The following is an 18,173-nucleotide window of genomic DNA, read 5'->3' on the forward strand; positions in this document are numbered from 1 at the left end:
TTTACTTTACTTTACTTTACTTTACTTTACTTTACTTTACTTTACTTTACTTTATTTTTTTAATGCCAACAGCTAATTTATGTTGATATCCAGCAAATTGTCAATTCTTGCCACCCGTTCTCAGCCACAGGAAGACATGCTATCCCCATCAGTTGACTCTTTCCCAAACAGGAGAATCCCAGTCTACTCAGTAGCTTCTTCTACAGATGTCGTTATCTGTCTTTGATCAGCCTTGCTGTAATTCTCCCAGTTTTTCCTCATTCTATCACATTACTATTTGAGGTGAAAGTAGAAGATGGCATGTGCCAGGAACTGGCCTTAAAGCACCATGAAATCAGACAGCCTACAGGAAAACTTCACAGTTTCTTGCCATTCTTGCTTGCATGAGCTAAGGAACAGCATCAACCATCCAGATGCATGCAGATAAATCAGCTGAGTGGTAGTAAAAGTATACAGCAATGCTTAGTCAAGAAGTATAGAAGGAGGTAAGGCCCTAGAATATTATCATGCAATGAGCTGCATGGTCATCATGGTGAACAGAACACCAAGAATTACTGAGTCCAAGACAGGGAGCACATCTAGAATACACACTGTCCTGTTCTCCCCACTGACAGCAGAGACTGAGGTGAATCAGAGCATGCACTGGGAAAAATGCAGACAATCAAAGATAATGATTAAGATTAATGCCATTACTAAAGGAGGGCTGGGATCCTTCAGCTGGAAGACCTCTTGATCATGGCAGGGTTTGATGGACTAATTTACAGCTTAGATGAAGATTAGCGTGGGTTTTGTAAAGCCCACACAAAAAAAAGTGTGAACAATGGCTTTGCCAATACATGTGATCAATGTCTGAAGATGAGAAGTTCCTTTGAAATCAAACTCCAGCACTAAAAGATATTGAGGGAGAATTTTTCTTTGGTTCTGATTTATCCCGTGAAATTCCATTTGTCCAAACTCTTATAATACGTACCCCTATCTTGTGCATCCATTCAAGTCAACTGGCAGCTGAATATCAATTAAAAGCCCCTTGAAACGTTATGGAGTAAAAAGCTATGTGAATTGTGGCTATTAAGTAAGTATTAACGCAGAAACATGCTCAGAGTGTTTAAAGAAACAGTGAATTGAGCAAAGAGCAGTTGGCTGAGTTGAATAAATCTGTTTTAGAAGAAATATGGCCATCATGCCTTGAATCTGTTTCAAAACCGTGCAGATCAAATCTACCACCATGTTCTCCTCCAAGTCTACCCAGTAGCTCCTAACAGAACTTGCTCTGCTTCAGTAAACAGTTCTCACTTCATTCTCCTTCAAGCCCAGCTCTCCTCAATGACAAACCCAAACCTGTGGTTTTACGGCCACAGCTCCAACGTAACATAACTATAATGCTGCTCCCTCCACTTGCCTTATGTTCCCTGTCTTCTCCCCTGGTGGATATATACCACTTGAAATTATGACCTTCACATCAACCGGAAGGCAAATTATCTTTTGCCTACCCTAATTCTCCCACTATAAAAAGATACTTTCTAAGACATGAAAATGTGGCCATGGTTGTGGCCTCCAAACTCCATGGGAAGACTTGTTCCTCATTTTAGGGACACTTCTCAGGAGGGACTCGAGGCACGTTTGTCTCCTCTCCACCATCACTGCTTGCCTATCTCTCATCTGAATCCTCTCTGGTTCCTTTCATTTTTTCTCAGCAGCTTTCTGTAGGGTTGCGTAGTCCTGTGAGGATCTCTGACTCCTTTGTCCCTGGACAAGGCCTTGTAGCACGTCTGGGGAGCTGTCCAAAGGCCTTGGACAGGGCAGACCTGGATTCCAAAAGCTGGGATTCTTCTGCTTGAAAGTATCCAAGTTCGGAGAGAAACTCCCAGCTCAGGAGGACTGCAGGCTATCAGAGGCTGCCCTGAAGCCCTCTTTGCCTCAGACATTGAAAGCTCATCATGACCTGGCATTCTCCTTTTATTTCCAAAGTCAGATTTTGATTCAGATATCTACTTTCTTCCTGACTGTGGTCTGCTGGTGTGTGTCTGGGGATATCTCTGCACAGTGACTGAAGATTTTGCCTGAAAAATGCCAAATTCCATTCTCCAATGTGCTCTCAGCAAATACTAATATCCTACTAATACTAATAAATACTTAGGCTTCCTTGATGCCTAAGTATTTAATAGCAAGAAGTGAGTCAATAAATGAAAGGACTATCAAAAATACCTACTCTCTACCCCAGTAATAACTATACAATTTAATACAATTTGGCAAAAAATAGCACCAGAAAATGCAGTTTGGTGAAAAGTGGCACCAGACAATGTTCTCTTACAGACATCCCTAAATCAGTGAGTCTCTGTGTTGCATTTAGAGAGGGGCAGACAATACCAAATATTTGGGCTACAAGATTAAGATTGCAGCACAGCAGGTTCAAAGGCAAATCTCTCGTGTCCTAGGAATACAGAGGAGGTGTTGGGAGCTTTGTATGAGGTGAAGGCAGTTGGGTTGTTTGTATCATTTTCACAGTCCCTGAAACATGGGTTGCACCTTGCTAATGTAGGTCTCAGTGGTGTCTGTTGGGTTCTGGAAATTTCTTGGTGCACTCTTCCGTGAGTGTGTAATTGCACTTGGGAGTTACCATCCCTGGAGGTGTTCAGGAACCATGGAGATGTGGAGCTGAGGCACACAGTCAGTGGGCACGGTGGGTATGGATTGGAGTTGGGCTTTTTCAACCTTAATGATTCTATGATTCTATGACTGGGAGGATGAGACGGGCATTAAACAATCCTTCCTCAAGAGGGTTGTGTAGCCCTAAGCAAGTGCACAGAGGACTTTCAAAATCTCCATCTTCATGAGTTTTCTGGACAAAATTATAGCCATCCTTATCCAAATTTGATAACAACCTGGTTTGGGACAGGAGCTTGGTCTAGAGACCTATAAAGTATCCTTTGCACCAGCATTTCTCTGGGAAGTCCACGCAATGCATGATTGGTTAGACATGTTTATGGTAGTATGGTCCATGAATGATGGAATCCATATCTGTGGACACTGGTGCTCTTGGCAGTGAGACCAAATGTGTGCAGGGTGAAGACTGGGTGCCTGGACACAGTTGTTTCCTCTCTGTCTTTTCTTTCTACATCAGTTTGCCAAGTCAGCTGTAAGGCTTGGAAACAGGATGGTCCTTCTGCATCCAGTGCTGTTACGCACGGCACTGCCACGCATCCTCAAACCCACTATGGAGACAACCAACACCCTGCCATGCTTTGTGGGCACTGGGCGTATGGAGCCCATTAAAAGCTGTAGATGCCCCATCCCAGGAGATGTTCAAGGCCAAGTTGGATGCAGCAGCCTTAACTGGTGGGATGGAGCGGGGGGTTGGAGCTTGGTGATTCTTGAGGCCCCTCCAACTTAACTGTGCTGTGAATCCCACGGTTCTGTGATTTGTAAGATCCCTTCCAATCCAACCCCACCCTCATTCCACAGTTCTACGATCAGTAAGGTCCCTTCCAACCCAACCATTCTATGATTCTGTGATTTTTCTTGGGGTCGGTGGCCACAAGTGGGACCCAGCTGTCCGAGGTCTCCCTGCCCCACGGATCACACAGGGATCGACGGGTCCCCGTGGAGTGCTGGGGGTGCCCGGCGCCGTCCTGCACTCTGTGCCCGGGGGGTGTGGGACGGGACGGGACGGGACGGGATGCATGAGGGGGCCGCCCCGCCTCCCGCTTAAAGAGCCGCGGCGCCAGGCGGCCGCGCATCGAGCTGCTCCCGGCACCATGCGAGCTGCCGTCTGCCGCCTCTTCCTCCTCCTCCTCCTCCTTCTCCTCTTCCTCCTCCTGCTGCTGCCACCGCCACCCGCCGCCGCCTATTTCGGGTCAGCGCTGCGGGGATCGCGGGGAGGGAGCGCTGAGGGGATGCGCGGAAGATGCGCGGGGAGCGCACCTGCGGGGCCGGCACTGCGGGGTTCCTGGGGAGAGGTGGGGGAGAGGGGCTCGGTGACCCCCCAGGAGGGGATGGGGGAGAGTCAACTGGAGAGAATCTGGGTGGAAGATGCTTTTAGCTGGGTGCAAGTGGGACGAGAAGAGACTTTCTTAAATTCTGCTCTGTTTCTGCGCCGGTCTTAAAATTAGCTCTGGATCCTTACTGGATATAATGCTTCTTCAAACTGCTGTCCTGGGGGAAATAAGGTGGGAGAAGGGAGAGCCGTGGGGCCAATGTGAGGGTCGTGGGAACACTGCGGGGCTCCAGGGTGGTATGGGCTGGTGAAGAAGGATGCCCCTGAGCACAGAAAGAAACTGCAGCCCAGAGAATTGCAGGGGTTCACTGAAGTGCCAAACCTCTCCATGCTTTGCTAACTTATGCATGTGAAGGCTATTGGTCCTGAGGCACATCTACCTAAATCCACACACATCTGCAGGTGTGGCACTGCTTACCTACGACTGTGGTTGCTATTTCATTTCTATTTCAAAGCTTACTTAAGAACATCTGATTTAAAATTTATTAACTGTGTATTTTGGCTTATCTCGTATCTGAAAGTCTGCTGGGAGCAGAAGACTGTGCTTCTTGGTTGCTCCACAAAGGAGCTCTGGCTTTCCAGTTACAGGGGCACATGCACAGGATCGCAGCCTTTGGAAGTGAACATACTGGTGTTTCTCTTTCAGATAACTAAGAGCAGCTCCTATTGCTCCTGTTGGATATGTTTCATAGACCAACCTGAGTGATTCTTCACCCTATGACAATGGTCTGTTTGGTGTGAGCTGCTGTTTGGTCATCAGAGAGCTGGGTGTGCTGCCTTTTGACAATGCATATCTCAGGATCCGAGGCTGGAGTTTCATTTTTTAATAGTTTTTTTTTGTTTGGTTGGGTTTTTTTTGAGTGTTTTGGAACAAGTGTCTGGCACGTTTTCACCTTTTCATTTTATTTTAAATTTAAAAAAAAAAAAAAAAAAAAAAAAAAGAATAGAAAAAAGAAAGTTAAATCCATGAACTCACTTGTGTTAATGATGGTTAATTATGAGATATGTGGGTATTTTCAAATACAAAGTCAGTAGTTAAAGGGGGAACTTGAACATCTTGGAAGACCTGGTGTGAGTATCTGTGTGACAGCCTGGGAAAGGAATATCTCTTGTCCAAACTAGTACTGAATTGGAGGGATTCTTAGACCCTGGTTCAGGGTTAACTTTGCAGAGTATTAGAGACATAATGACATGAGCCAAATCCTTGTCTTCCAAACATTAATTGAGGAAAACCTTGTGAAGATGTAATGTGAAGTGAAGGAAGCCTTTGGGCGCCTGTCCATGGAGAACAGGACCTGAGTCCTTTTGTGAGTTGGTAGCAGTGAAGAAAATAGGAAATTTTGCTCTATCAGGACAAAAGTAAGGCAACTGTAGAGTAATCCATCAAAAGAAGGCTCCAGGGAAAGATGCAGATCACCTGTCGGGCAGCAGCTGTCCTAGAACTAAAGGCAGAATTCAGAAGAGATCCAGCTCGGGTAGGATGTTGCTGGGTCAGCAGAGCAACAAAAGTGATGGAAGTCTTTTCTGGGCTGCAGCATGTCTCAGATCCACTGGAATCTTCATAACTCGACCTGAAAGACCTGCGGTCGGTACGGAGGTGCCAGGCTGCCCAGAATCTCCCATTATGTGTTGTCTTATTTTGCAGCTCCTCTTAACTCAGCTCTCAGTGTCTGACACTGTAGAGAGGCTGGGGGGCTTGCAGATGCAATTTCAGAGGGCTGCTCTGAAAGTAATGCCTCCTATTTTATGATGTTGGCCCACGACGTCAGAGGTGGGTGCTGGTGGCACAGCAGTAAAGGTTGAGACTTCCACTGGTATTTCATTACATTTTGTTGCCATGTGAGGGATGGCAGAAGAGGAGAAGTCTGAACAAATGGTACCCTACAAGGAAGTGTGTATGAAGCAAAGGTGTGGAATTGAATTCCTCCATGAGGAAAAAATGGCAGCACTGACATTCATTAAAAAAATACTGCTTTGCAGCTGGGAATTTGCTTTACTAAATGATCACAGAATCACAGAATCACAGAGTCACAGAATTGTAGGGGTTGGAAGGGACCTCCAGAGATCATCGAGTCCAACCCCCTGCCAAAGCAGTTCCCTACAGTAGGTCGCACAGGTAGGCATCCAGGCAGGTCTTGAACATCTCCAGAGCAGGAGACTCCACCACCTCCCTGGGCAGCCTGTTCCAGTGCTCCGTCACCCTCAATGATCTTTGTATCTGTTACATGGAAGTAAGTAGGAAGCATTACTTTTGGAGCAACCTCAGTAGATGTTAGGGCTTTTCATGGGGGCTTTCTGAACTTGATTTCTTGCTTCTCTTGAGGCACTATCTCAGAGTGCTGTATTGTCTATGAAGTCCTCTTGCTCAGAGCTGAGTGTCCTATGGTGAGGCCATCCCAGAGTCAGACTGAAAATCAGAATTCCGGTGTAGTGATGGATGTGGCTGCTGGTTTGGGTTGGACAGCCCCAGAATCAAGAGCTACATGGAGCTTGTGTTGCTTCTGAAAAGTTGCAAGCTCTGTTCCACTGAGCTGCCAGGAAGAGAGGAGAGCTGAGGACCCTCAGTACACCTTAGTGGCCTTGATTTGATCTGTCATCTTTCAATATTCTCTTTGCCTTGCCTGAATGCTTGTTGCAGCAATCTATGGGGTGTGTGTATTTCTGTGCAACATGAAAGGCTGGTGAAATCAGATATGGAGTACAGTTGTGGCTCCCTTTGATTTCTCTCCTTTCTTGGGAGAGAGAGGAAAGGCATATTTTTAAGGTTTTTAAGACCTTTCAGATCCAGGGGACATTAGGCATTGCACAGGAACAGGCTCTCATTAAAAGTCTCTTAAGCAGCTGGAATGTGGCTGGAAGGAGATTAAAGGAAAACGATGAATTTAGCAAAGTGCTTAGACAGAAAAGTAGAGAGAAATAAAAGTTTGAGATCCTTACTGTTTTTTCCAGATTGCTAACAGGTGTGCATTAATTCAAAGATTTTATTTTTTTGGTGTATGATCTATAGATAATAAACTCTAAATCACCAAAAAGTGACGTGCAGTTTGCCCAACTGCAGTGTCAACTGTGTGACCTTGGGAAACTCCAGTTTCTCTGCCCTCTTCCCTAAACTGAAAGTTATGTGAGATTAGTTTTGAAAGTTGCATGTGTGCACCAATCCGATGGAATGAAGCTCTGTCTCACTAGTGAGAACGGAAGAGACCTTGATTCCATTCAAGCACAGGTCAGCAAAAACTAAAACATTTGTGTGTTATCAATTTCATCACAAATCACCACATCACCATATGAGCTGCTGCGTCCAAGCCAAATCCAGTACAGTGGTGCCACGGTGCAGCTGGTGTGCACCATTCAGATTGCTTTGAAAATGAAATTAACGCCTTGAAAGGCCATTTTGTTGGTGCCTCTCATTATTCTCTTTGAGTTTTTCACAAATATTAACATTTAACATCCTTCAGGATCTGGAGAATGGCAGTATCAACTTCTTCCAAACCTCACTGGCAGGTCATAGGGTATCTTTGAGATAATCTTTGTCTGTGACTGTGGGAATAGCTGTCCTTTGTCAAGCCAAAGGTTCATATAGCCTCACAATATTTTCCAACTTTTATAATTCACCAAATGTCAAGGTATTCACATCAAGACACTTCTTCATAGTCTCTACAAACTTGCCTGTTTCTGTTCTCTCCTGTTTGGTGTAGGCATGTGCTATAAAACTTTGAAAATCAATTTAAGCAATAGGTTCAGCATTGCAACTGTCCTTTTTATACCATGTCTAGGTGGACTGGATTGAAAACAGAGAGATGTAGACAATGAGCCCAGGAAGAGATGTTTACAGAGTACATGGAAAACTAAAATAGAAGCTGTGGTACTTGATTTACATCCTCTGTAGTGAAAGTTATGTTATCCACAAGAGTTTGGTCTTGCTTTAACAGTTGAGACCATAGTGTTAGAAATGTCTGTCTGTTGTGGAGCTATGAAGGCCTTCAGTTGGATCCTTTCCATGGGTTAAAAGTCTTTGCTTGTGAACTGGCAGATAACATCCTCTGGTGATCAGGAGTGGCACTCCAGATTAATGTGCAAATGTGTGACTCTTCCCAGTTTGTCTGTAGCCTTAAAATCTTGCACTGACGTAAAACAATGTTTTCAAACATCCTGGAGATGCTAAAAGAAATGAAATTTCCAATAAAAATACCATCTTGCTATGGAAAGTGAAATATTTTTTCTCAAAATCAGTGACATATTTCAGCTAAATCATATGTAATATATGGAGCATGGTCTAGAATGTCTATTCCAATCCAGGCCAACCTATGATTCTATGACCTACAGTTCTATTGTTCAATGGTTCTAGGATTGAATTATTTGATGTTCTATGGTTCTATGGTTCTCTGTTTCATTGATTCCATGATTCTATGGTCCTATGATCCAATGGTTTGGTGATTCTATGATTCTACGGTTCTGTGATCCAACAATTTGGTTGTTCCATGATCATATGATTCTGTGGTTGAAAAGTTCTATGATTCTACCATTCTTTGATGCTATGATTCTGTAAGCACACGGAGTGTGCTTGTGGGAGTTAGTGCTTTCAAGGGCCGTTTTGAAGCACAACTATTTGTTTTAGCTCTTTAGATATTTTCAGATGTAAATCTCTGCTTTTCTCTGATACGGAGTGGAACCCCACTTTACTGTTTAACAAATCTGCTTATCAGCCAAGTGTAATACATTTCAGTTGGCCACTCTTTCCTTTCTGCCAAAAGCTCTGGAAAGGTGTTTCTTTTCCATGACTCACAGTATTCCTGCTTTCTTTCAGCCTGACTGGAAAAGAAGCCCTGACCCACTTCCCCTCCCTAGGAACCTCTACAAACTCTGCCCAGGGGAAGGCTCACGTGAAGCAGTGTGACTTGCTCAAACTGTCCCGCAAGCAGAAGAGGTTGTGTCGGAGGGAGCCCGGCTTGGCGGAGACGTTGCGCGATGCCATCCGCCTTGGGATCATGGAGTGCCAGTTCCAGTTTCGCAGTGAGCGCTGGAACTGCAGCCTGGAGGGACGGACCAGTCTGCTGAAGCGAGGTACAAGGTAGTCTTTGTTTGAAGTATCAATCTCCCTTGGTGCTGGATCACCTGGAATATACATCTCGCTGTCAGTGAGGGACACAGGGAGGTCATCAGAGAGTGCAGAGATCATAGAATCGTGGAATCATAGAACTGTTAAGGTTGTTTTTAGGACCTCTAAGGTCCAACCATCATCCCACCCCACTGTGCCCACTCTTAGAACCATTAGCATTTGAAAAGACCTCTAAGATCATCCAGCCCAACCATGCACCTACCACCAACATTGCCCACTAAGATCATCTGCTTTGCTTAGGAATGGGAGCTAGGAATAAGAGTGGCATTTGGCCTCCTATCCTCCAGTGTCTTATCCTCATCTTTCCTGTGTGGTTTGTCATGGTTTGAAAAATAGAAGTTCACACCGTTGGCTTATGGATTTTTGGCCAAGACTTCCCTATGCTGGCCATCTTTCTTGGCCAGCAATCAAGGATGATGCTTAGAAGATCAGTGACATTTTAGGACAAGTCTTTATTTCAGCTCTTTGTATCTTTTCACATGCAAAGCTCAGCTGATCTCTGATGCAGCATTTAATCCTAATTAACCATTTAAATAAGCTATTTAGCTTTAATGCATTTCATTGCATATTTACAAATATCTCCAAAGACATTTTCTCATATATTTGGAGTTTCCATAAATGTTCAGCTGTAGTGGACAGAAGGGTCATTGGCTTCTGTTTGACAAAGGCTTTAGAGGAAGAAAACATCCTCTAAGTGATGAGCTTGAGGTAAGTGAGCATAACAGCAGCTAAAAAGCCAGCATTAACTTGAATTAAATTAAAATTTAATTGGCGTTGAAGTTGAACCATTATAACATTATCAAATGTTACTAAATTAAATATTAAATTAAAATTGTACTCAGCTTCAGCACAAACAAGACCAGATTTACCTTCTTGCAAGGCTACACAATGAATTTTTAGCCCATGAATGTCCACGATCATTCTGAGTGACTTTCTGGCATGTCTGCCTTCATCAGCCTGAAAGAACTTGAAAATGACAATTGAATAATCCTCATCTTCAAATAGCTGGGAAACACTTAATTATCTGTTGATGGCATGCCCCAACATTTCCACGGACTCCAGATTGACAAAATAAAATATCACCTGTAATTTAAAACCTGTTTTGGCAGATGGGGATAAGCTTTTGAATACTTTTATTACACCATCTTAAGGATAAAATGATGATTTAATACAGCAAAGTATGCTACGTGTATCCCCTGTGTAAGAGGACAGTTGGATGAAAGCAGTTATTAGCTCTCATTTTTCCTTTAACTTGCAAACAGGTTAATTTCCTACATAAAGACAAACATTTTCAGCTGCCATTTTTGATCTGTTTCTCACAAATTCAGAACTGTGTTGCTGTTTGGAAATCATCACTCAGACAATAACAGTTCTTTCGTTTCTTATTTTCTGTAATTCCATATTTTTAGTAACAACAACAAAAAAGTACATACACTGAGGACTTCCTGTTTTTATTTTTATTTTTTGCACTGTCAGCTTTATTTTCATTTTCTGCCTCACTTGTTGGTTTACACTGACAGCCCCTTCCTTCAATCCATTTCTTTTGCTTCATGTTGGCCAGGGTAATCGATTTTCCACCACTGTTTTCAGTGATGTTATAGGAAGCTGGAAATGGTGCAGCATGGAGAAGTTGCACGATTTCCATCCTTGGAGATTTTCAGAACTCAGAACCCTGAGGAACTTGACCTGACACTGCAGTTACTCTGCTTCAGGCAAGAGGCTGGGCTACAGAATTTGAGAAGTCTTTCCTTTCTAAATCTTTCTACTGCTCAGCATCTCTCTGCTCTACAGTCTGTGTTTATAGGGCAGAGAGACGTCACTTCCACTTGCTCTGAAATGAATCACAGAATCATTAAGGTTGGAAAAGACCTCTAAGATCACCCAGTCCAACCATCCACCCACCACCAGTACTGCCCTCTAAACCATTTTTCTAAGTACTACATCTGCCCTTTCCTTGAGCACCTCCAGGGACGATGAGCCCCACACCTCCCTGGGCAGCCTGTTCCAAAGCATCACCACTCTTTCTAAGCGGACATTTCCTAATATCCAACCTCAACCAGCCCTGGTGAGGCCCTTACCTCTCATCCTATCACTAGTTATGCTTGTACTGTCTTTACTGTAACACTGAAAAATCTTTGACCTCAAGCATTTTTTCCTTTGACAGAATCACCACACAGCTCAATTCCTCCTATTATAGTTTTCATCGTGGTCTAAAGCACACCAAGCCACGTAACAGTGTCTTACCAACAGCAAAGGTTGTCCTGGAGTTGCAGGCTGATGAGGTAGAGGAATAATTCAAGAGAAATGATGGTCCAGGGGGAATCACTGTACAGTTTTCAGGCAAGAGTTGGACAATTTGGACACTGAACCTCTGCCATAAAAAGAGATAGGAGGGAGGAGAGGAAGGACGTGATTTGGAAGTATGCTCGTTATCTTGCTGTCTGCAATGGTCTGACCACAAGCAATGGTCTCTGATTTCAAGTGGGTTGATATCTGGCCAGCAGTTACGTGGAATGCCACAGAAGGAACCAAACTATCACCAGTCAGAAATAGCAGAAGCCGTGTGGTGTTCCACAAAGTCAGATTTAGCAGTGTGTGGGGCTGAGTGGTACTGCTAGCTTTATATGGTATGGGAAAGCGTTTCTGAAATGCACGTAGCCAGATAGGATACACGGAATCTGGTAAGGATTTGGGGATCTGCTGCTGAAATTTTTTGTCAAATTTAGGATCTCACGTGTGTGGGTCATGTTGGTGTTCATCATCTGCACTGACTGCGTCCCACATGTTTTTCCAAAACTTTAAATGGATGTGGAGACATTTTTTAATTATTCTTTTAGTATGATATAGAGCGTTAGCCAGAAGGTCTAGCTGGTAGTCATTTCTCCTGAATAACTAAAATGGAGAGACAGGAAGAAGGTTACTGATTGACCTCACTGACTTCCTCAACATTTTCTTGTCTCTCTCATCCATATCCAGACTACTGCTAGATATTTCATGTAAAATTTTGGAATTCCAACAATTGCATATGAAGTTTGCCTTGAAGTTGCAGACACAACCTCTGTTCAATTAGTAATTTTTTCCTCCTTCTTGTTGATGAGTTATTTGTCCACTTCTGTTATCACTTTTATGGTGGCCTCAGCTGGATCTCAGCTGTCAGTGGTCAGATCTGTTATTAGAACTGGATGAGAACTCTTTGAGAGAAAAGAATCTTGGAATCACAGTGACTGGAAGGGATCTTTGGAGATCAGGGAGTTCAGCTCCCCTGCTAGATGAATAGATTGGTGGAAGGATTTGAGGCTGGACTAGATGGATTCCATATGTCCTTTCCAACCACTGCTCAAAGCAGGAATAACTACAAGGCTGGACCAGATCTCTGTGGTTCTCTCTTTCATTTTTAGGGAAAAAGATTTATTTCTTCTTTTGCAGAAGGAAAATTGGAATTTTCCAGTGTGTAATGTATGTTTCCCTCCACGACATGTACAGATGTATTTTTCCTAAACCAAAATTTTGCCTGGTTTCAAAAGCAGGATGTCTTCAGAAAGCACCACGACAGTTACAGGGGGAGATACTTCACAAAGTCATAAAATCTACAGAATCTGTCCTTGCCCAGGAAGTTTTTCCAACATGAAGCCTTTCCCAATCAAACCACGTGTGATCTTTTGATACAAAATATTATTACCATGTCCCAATTTTGATATAAGTGGGTCAATTTCTTAAAATATTTATAAAGTCTTTTTCCAGTCTCTACTAAACGGTTCCTAATTTTAAATCACAACATGGTTTCAGTGACTGCCTCGATTCACACCTATCAGCTCTGCGGTGAGGTTGTGGTCAAACAGAGTTCCATGACTTTTCGTAGTTCCTCATGTTCCCAGGACTGTCTGTCAGTGATGTGGACAAACACCTTACTTTGCCTTCCTTGCTCCTATCCTCTCCTAATCCTTCTCTTGTGCAGGTTTTAAGGAAACAGCCTTCCTATATGCAGTGTCTTCTGCAGCTCTCACCCACTCCTTGGCCAGAGCGTGCAGCGCGGGTCGCATGGAGCGCTGCACCTGTGATGATTCCCCAGACCTGGAGAACCGCAAAGCCTGGCAATGGGGTGTGTGTGGGGACAACCTCAAATACAGCACCAAGTTCCTGAAAAAGTTCTTGGGTCAGAAGAGGATTGGCAAAGATCTGCGGGCCAAGGTGGACATCCACAACACCAATGTGGGCATCAAGGTGAGATGTAGAAGAAAGTTAGGGCTCAGTGCAAGTCTTCCAACCCATCATCTGAGGTTGAATATTCACTGCTCCAATTGAGAACCAAGACTGGTTTACCCGTGTGTTTTGGACCTTGTGCTACTGAGAGTCTCCTACACTCTGACATGAGTTGCGTGTTTGGATTAGGAGAGCAGCAAGGGCTGGCACTCTTGAGATCACCTGTGATCCATCTGGTAATTTGGAACATCTGTATGATTTGCTATGGATATGGTTGTGCCACATTTTTGAGTTAGGGAGACCATTAGATCGAGCATTTTGACCTTTATGTTACACTCTACTGACTTAACACTGTTTTCCATCTATTGAGACCAATTACTTATTTGATTAGAGCACTGTCTTGATTTGATTACACTAAGAAGGGGAATTGATAATGCTGGAGATACAGTTTCACAGTTGACTACTGCTGCTATTGCACACATCTGCTTAGTGAGAATTTGACTAGCCTCAATATTCAGGCATTCAAGCTGCCGCTCTTTGGTGAACTCTGTAGTCATTCCTTTGTGTTTTTTTTAGATTTCCCTGCATAAAATAGGAATAACACCAATAAATCCAAAGCAGAATCATAGAATTATAAAGGTTGGAAAGACCAATAAGTCCAACCATCCACCCATGTCTGTGACTGCTTTAGACCATGTCAAAGTACTTACAGCCTGTCTGCACCTGAGGCGATCTCTCTATCCAAAACAAGGCTCATGCTCCTGGCAGGTATTGATACCACTTCTCTTCCTCATCAGGCTGTCAAAAATGGACTGAAAACCACATGCAAGTGCCACGGCGTCTCCGGTTCGTGTGCCGTCCGGACTTGTTGGAAGCAGCTTTCACCCTTCCATGAGGTTGGACGACTGCTGAAGCTGCGCTACGATGATGCTGTCAAGGTCTTCAGCACCACCAATGATGCTGTGGGACACTCAGAGCTGGCCAGCCCGCAGAGACACAGCCATTCCACCAAGCACCATGCTTTGCCCCGCGCCACCGACTTGGTGTATGTGGAGGATTCGCCCAGTTTCTGCCGTCCCAGCAAATACTCCCTGGGAACTGCTGGGAGAACGTGCTCTCGGGAGGGCAACTGTGACAGCATGTGTTGTGGACGAGGCTACAACACCCAGAGCCGCCTCGTTACCTTTTCTTGCCACTGTCAGGTGCAGTGGTGCTGCTATGTTGAGTGCCAACAGTGCATGCAGGAAGAAGTGGTCTACAGTTGCAAGCAGTAAATCAGTGCTGGAGGGTTAAGGCAAATCCTATAGTACAAGAAAGCAGTATAGAGAGTGGGATGTGATTCTCAAAGGTGGTGTAAGGGAGAAGACAAGCACCAAAAATGTCCTGTTATCTCAGTGCTGAGATCCCCCAATCTGGGGACAGAGTATGAAATGCAGAGGTTTGCCAGGTAACACATCAGGAAGGAGAGAGTGGAAGTGATATGGGGACAGTAAGAACACTGAGGCAGTCAAACTCTCTTGAGCTTGTAACCACATGCAGGAATATTCCCCTCTGCCATCCCTCACTTGCACTTATGGAAATGCGTTGGGGTGGTGACATCAAAATACCAAGGGCTTTTACCCTGTTGCCAGGAGGAGAGAAGAGAAGGACTGGAGGGGCAACTAACCAGAGAATGCATGCTGATGCACCAAGGCTAATGATTCTGGCAGCAGAGGATCTTAATTACTGTTCTCCAGAAGCTGTTTGAATCTTTTCTGCTTTGAACCCTCTGTTGAGTAGCGTCATTTTGAGGCAAGTGTTCTTCCTCAGAATGCCACTTTGCAAACAAATGGAGCTCATGTCCATCATCTCCCAGGTCTACGCTTCGGTCATTGGCCTCCAAGCACATTGTAATCATGGTTGAACTTTGATGAACACAGAAAACCTGGAATTGCCTCTGTTAGCAGTGATCTTTTGCAACATGCAGCCTTGCAAGGGGTTGTGTTGTGGTGGTGGATCCAGGGTGACGGTGCTAATTATGCATCTATTTTTTTATTTTATTTTTTTTCCCAGTCAGAAAGCCTCTTTTGTCTTATGTGTACTGCTCTTTGCCCTTGCACCCAATGTGCAATCCTGCGCTGTGCAAATGATACACAAGATTTTCACAGTAACTGGGGTGTCTTAAGAATTTGCAAGTCATGAATGACAACAGGAAGTCAGATATATCTGGCCAGTGCAGGGATTTTCATGAGAGAAGGTGACCTAGGGGAAGAGCATGGACCAGAGAACCAGGGAACCACAGACTGGAGCTGGACACGATCATTTACCCGTGCTTTGAACAGTGACGTTGCAGTGATGAGCGTGTACTCACTTCACCTTGTTGCTCTCTGGCTGTTATGACTATTCTCACTTTCTGCTTTATAAAAGGATGGGAGAGGGCTGACTCAGAGCAGATCGAGCCTCTAACTGGCTCCGTAGAAGCCATTAACACCTTCCTATTGGCTATCAACAGGTCTCTTAATGGACCTATTCCTTTTCATCCCTTTTTTTCTGGCTTAAGTTGGCTTGAACTGAATTAAAGTGCTTATGACAGACATAATGCTGCAAATTGGGTTAATTGGCCTTTTTAAATATCCCAGAAATTAATATTGAGCAGACCATTATTTACATGTTACTCTTAATCCTGTTGGAGTTGAAAACTTCCCACGAGTCTCAATGTTCTCAATGAACAAGCATACCAGTGAGCTAAATTATTAGGAACGGGAATAATAGGTGAAGGAACAAAGGAACTGACTTTGATCTGCACTGATTCCAGCCTGCCCCGCTTGTAAGCAGCTGAGAGAATGGCAGTACCATGTCACTGGATCCCACGTCACTGCAGGGAACATTCTCATTTAAACAGTGTCTGGGACTTGGTGGGTGGAGGCTGGAAGCATTCTTAGGGATATCATTCTTTGGGAAGCAAGGGGAGAACACACCATTCTGTCTTCTTGCCTTACTGAAGTTTCCCAGATGCCCGTTGGCCAACTGCACAATCCATTCTCCACACCCAGATCTCATAACTTGAAGGCAGATAAGATGCTCCTAAATGGAAAGTGTTCTTGATGAGCTCAGTCCTTTTTATTGGTCTTTGTAGGCCCTTGGAGCCATTTCCATGTACCTAAGTAGTGTGGTCATTTCAAAGTGATTTTTTTTTCCTCTCCTATAAGAGAAAACCATACAAGAACAGAAATATATGTAAGTCTTCTCCAATGATATGGTCCTGCTACACTGTAAGCATGGAAGGAAATACTATCACCTTTCATTTTCCTGACAAGAGCATTTCAAATTGGTAGGTTTCTTCTTCCCACCCCAAAGGCATGTCTGGCTTTCAGAAAGTGAAAAGTGTTATTGTGTTATTTTAGTAATATCTCTTTTCAGGCTCCAGCTGTTGTGATGATTTAGGCTGGAGATGAATGCATTTCAGGGACATGTTAGGTGTTTTGCACAGCTGACTGAAAAGGAGGACCAGAAAGATGGTAAGATGTAGGCAGAGAGGAATACAGTCAGACCAGTAGAACTGCAGCATTGGTTATTTGTGTCTTTTGTGGCCGAAACACTGATGTTAGTGGAAAACAAAGGAGAGGTTTGTGGCAAGAGGGCTAGATGCCCATTTTTAGGCAATATCAATGTGGATATTTTGGACTGAGTTGGTCCTTTGGCAGGGTATATTTAGATTTATTTAAGACAGGACTATCTACTGCATTACTGTACTGGGAAAGGATCTTGCTTTTTCTCGTGTAGCCCCTGTCATACAGACATACATCCTTTTGAAATGGTGTCCACGAGTCCCTTGTCAGTGAAAATGCTTCATCCTTTGAAATGCGTAGGGATTGCCTCTAGTTATGGAGGATTTTAGCAGTGATCTGTTTTATCATTTGAGTAGTTGTGACCAGCAGCATCTATGCGATGCAGTGTTTTTGTCCAGTCGTGCTGTAATCCAGTCTTAGGCATAAGATGGAATGGCCCCTTCTCTTGAGTGTTGGGTTGACGCAGTCTCATAGGGATCTCACATGGAAGTTTGCATTTTTTGAGTCAAAGGATAACATAAATAAAGGAAAATGAAAGGTGAGGTTGTACCTGGAAGGCACCCACAACAAAGTGTTGAATAAGAACTGGTCAATAAGACACTTCAGTAGACAATTCAGTAGACATAAGAGACCAGTAGACTGCTGGTTTTTTATGTTGATGTTTCTGGGTTGACGCTCAGAAACATGCTTCACACTAATGAGAACCTTTGTGTTACCAGGAAGCAAAGCTTGGATTTGTTAGCTGTTCAGTATTCTGTGTTTGAAATGTAGTGAAGAACAAACCCAAACTACATCACTCTGAGCAAAGCTCTTCCGCCACCTCCTGGAGATTTGGGATATGAAGAGTTGGGTCTTCATTTGATGTGTGTGGGAGTTTTTAAATGATGCTGCATACCTTAGAATGTGCAACAGCTCCAGGAGCTCAGCTGCCTTTTGGTTTTATATGCAAAGAAGCTACTAGAGTGGTAGGATGGAAATACTAAGGGTTCACTGGAAATCTTTTTAGCAGAAAAACGTGGACAAAACATAGACACGTTGTGTAAGACTGGAAGGGCAATTTGCAATACTGTAATGTCCTGCGGGAACAAAAAACAAACAAGAAAAGGCTGTACTTAAGGGAAATAAAATGTTCGACTACCTCAAGATGTACAACTTATGTGATGAGAACTATAGTTGTTATTTATATTTCTTTTGTATCTTCTAGGAAATATTGGTGCTATGCATTTAAAGTTGCATTACAGTCCTGCTTGTACCTTGTCCTAATTTTTATGTAATCTGTAAGTGATTTCCTTTTGACTTTAATGTGTATATCTAT

General features: G+C 43.7%; 1 protein-coding gene across 1 annotated transcript; it reads left to right on the forward strand.

Annotated features, from left to right (window-relative positions):
- The first annotated feature begins 3,842 nt into the window (after window positions 1-3,842).
- LOC122190995 (protein Wnt-9b-like) lies at window positions 3,843-14,584 on the forward strand. The gene is made up of 4 exons (XM_042891193.1): window positions 3,843-3,853; window positions 8,799-9,055; window positions 13,066-13,331; window positions 14,108-14,584. The coding sequence occupies exons 2-4, from the start codon at window positions 8,980-8,982 to the stop codon at window positions 14,582-14,584; spliced, it is 819 nt and encodes a 272-aa protein (XP_042747127.1). The 5' UTR covers window positions 3,843-3,853; window positions 8,799-8,979.
- The last annotated feature ends 3,589 nt before the right edge of the window (window positions 14,585-18,173 follow it).

This window comes from Lagopus leucura, unplaced genomic scaffold (assembly GCF_019238085.1).
Source record: "Lagopus leucura isolate 7727_CA_CO unplaced genomic scaffold, USGS_WTPT01 35276-6_obj-0_obj, whole genome shotgun sequence".
Taxonomy (NCBI): Eukaryota; Metazoa; Chordata; class Aves; order Galliformes; family Phasianidae; genus Lagopus; species Lagopus leucura.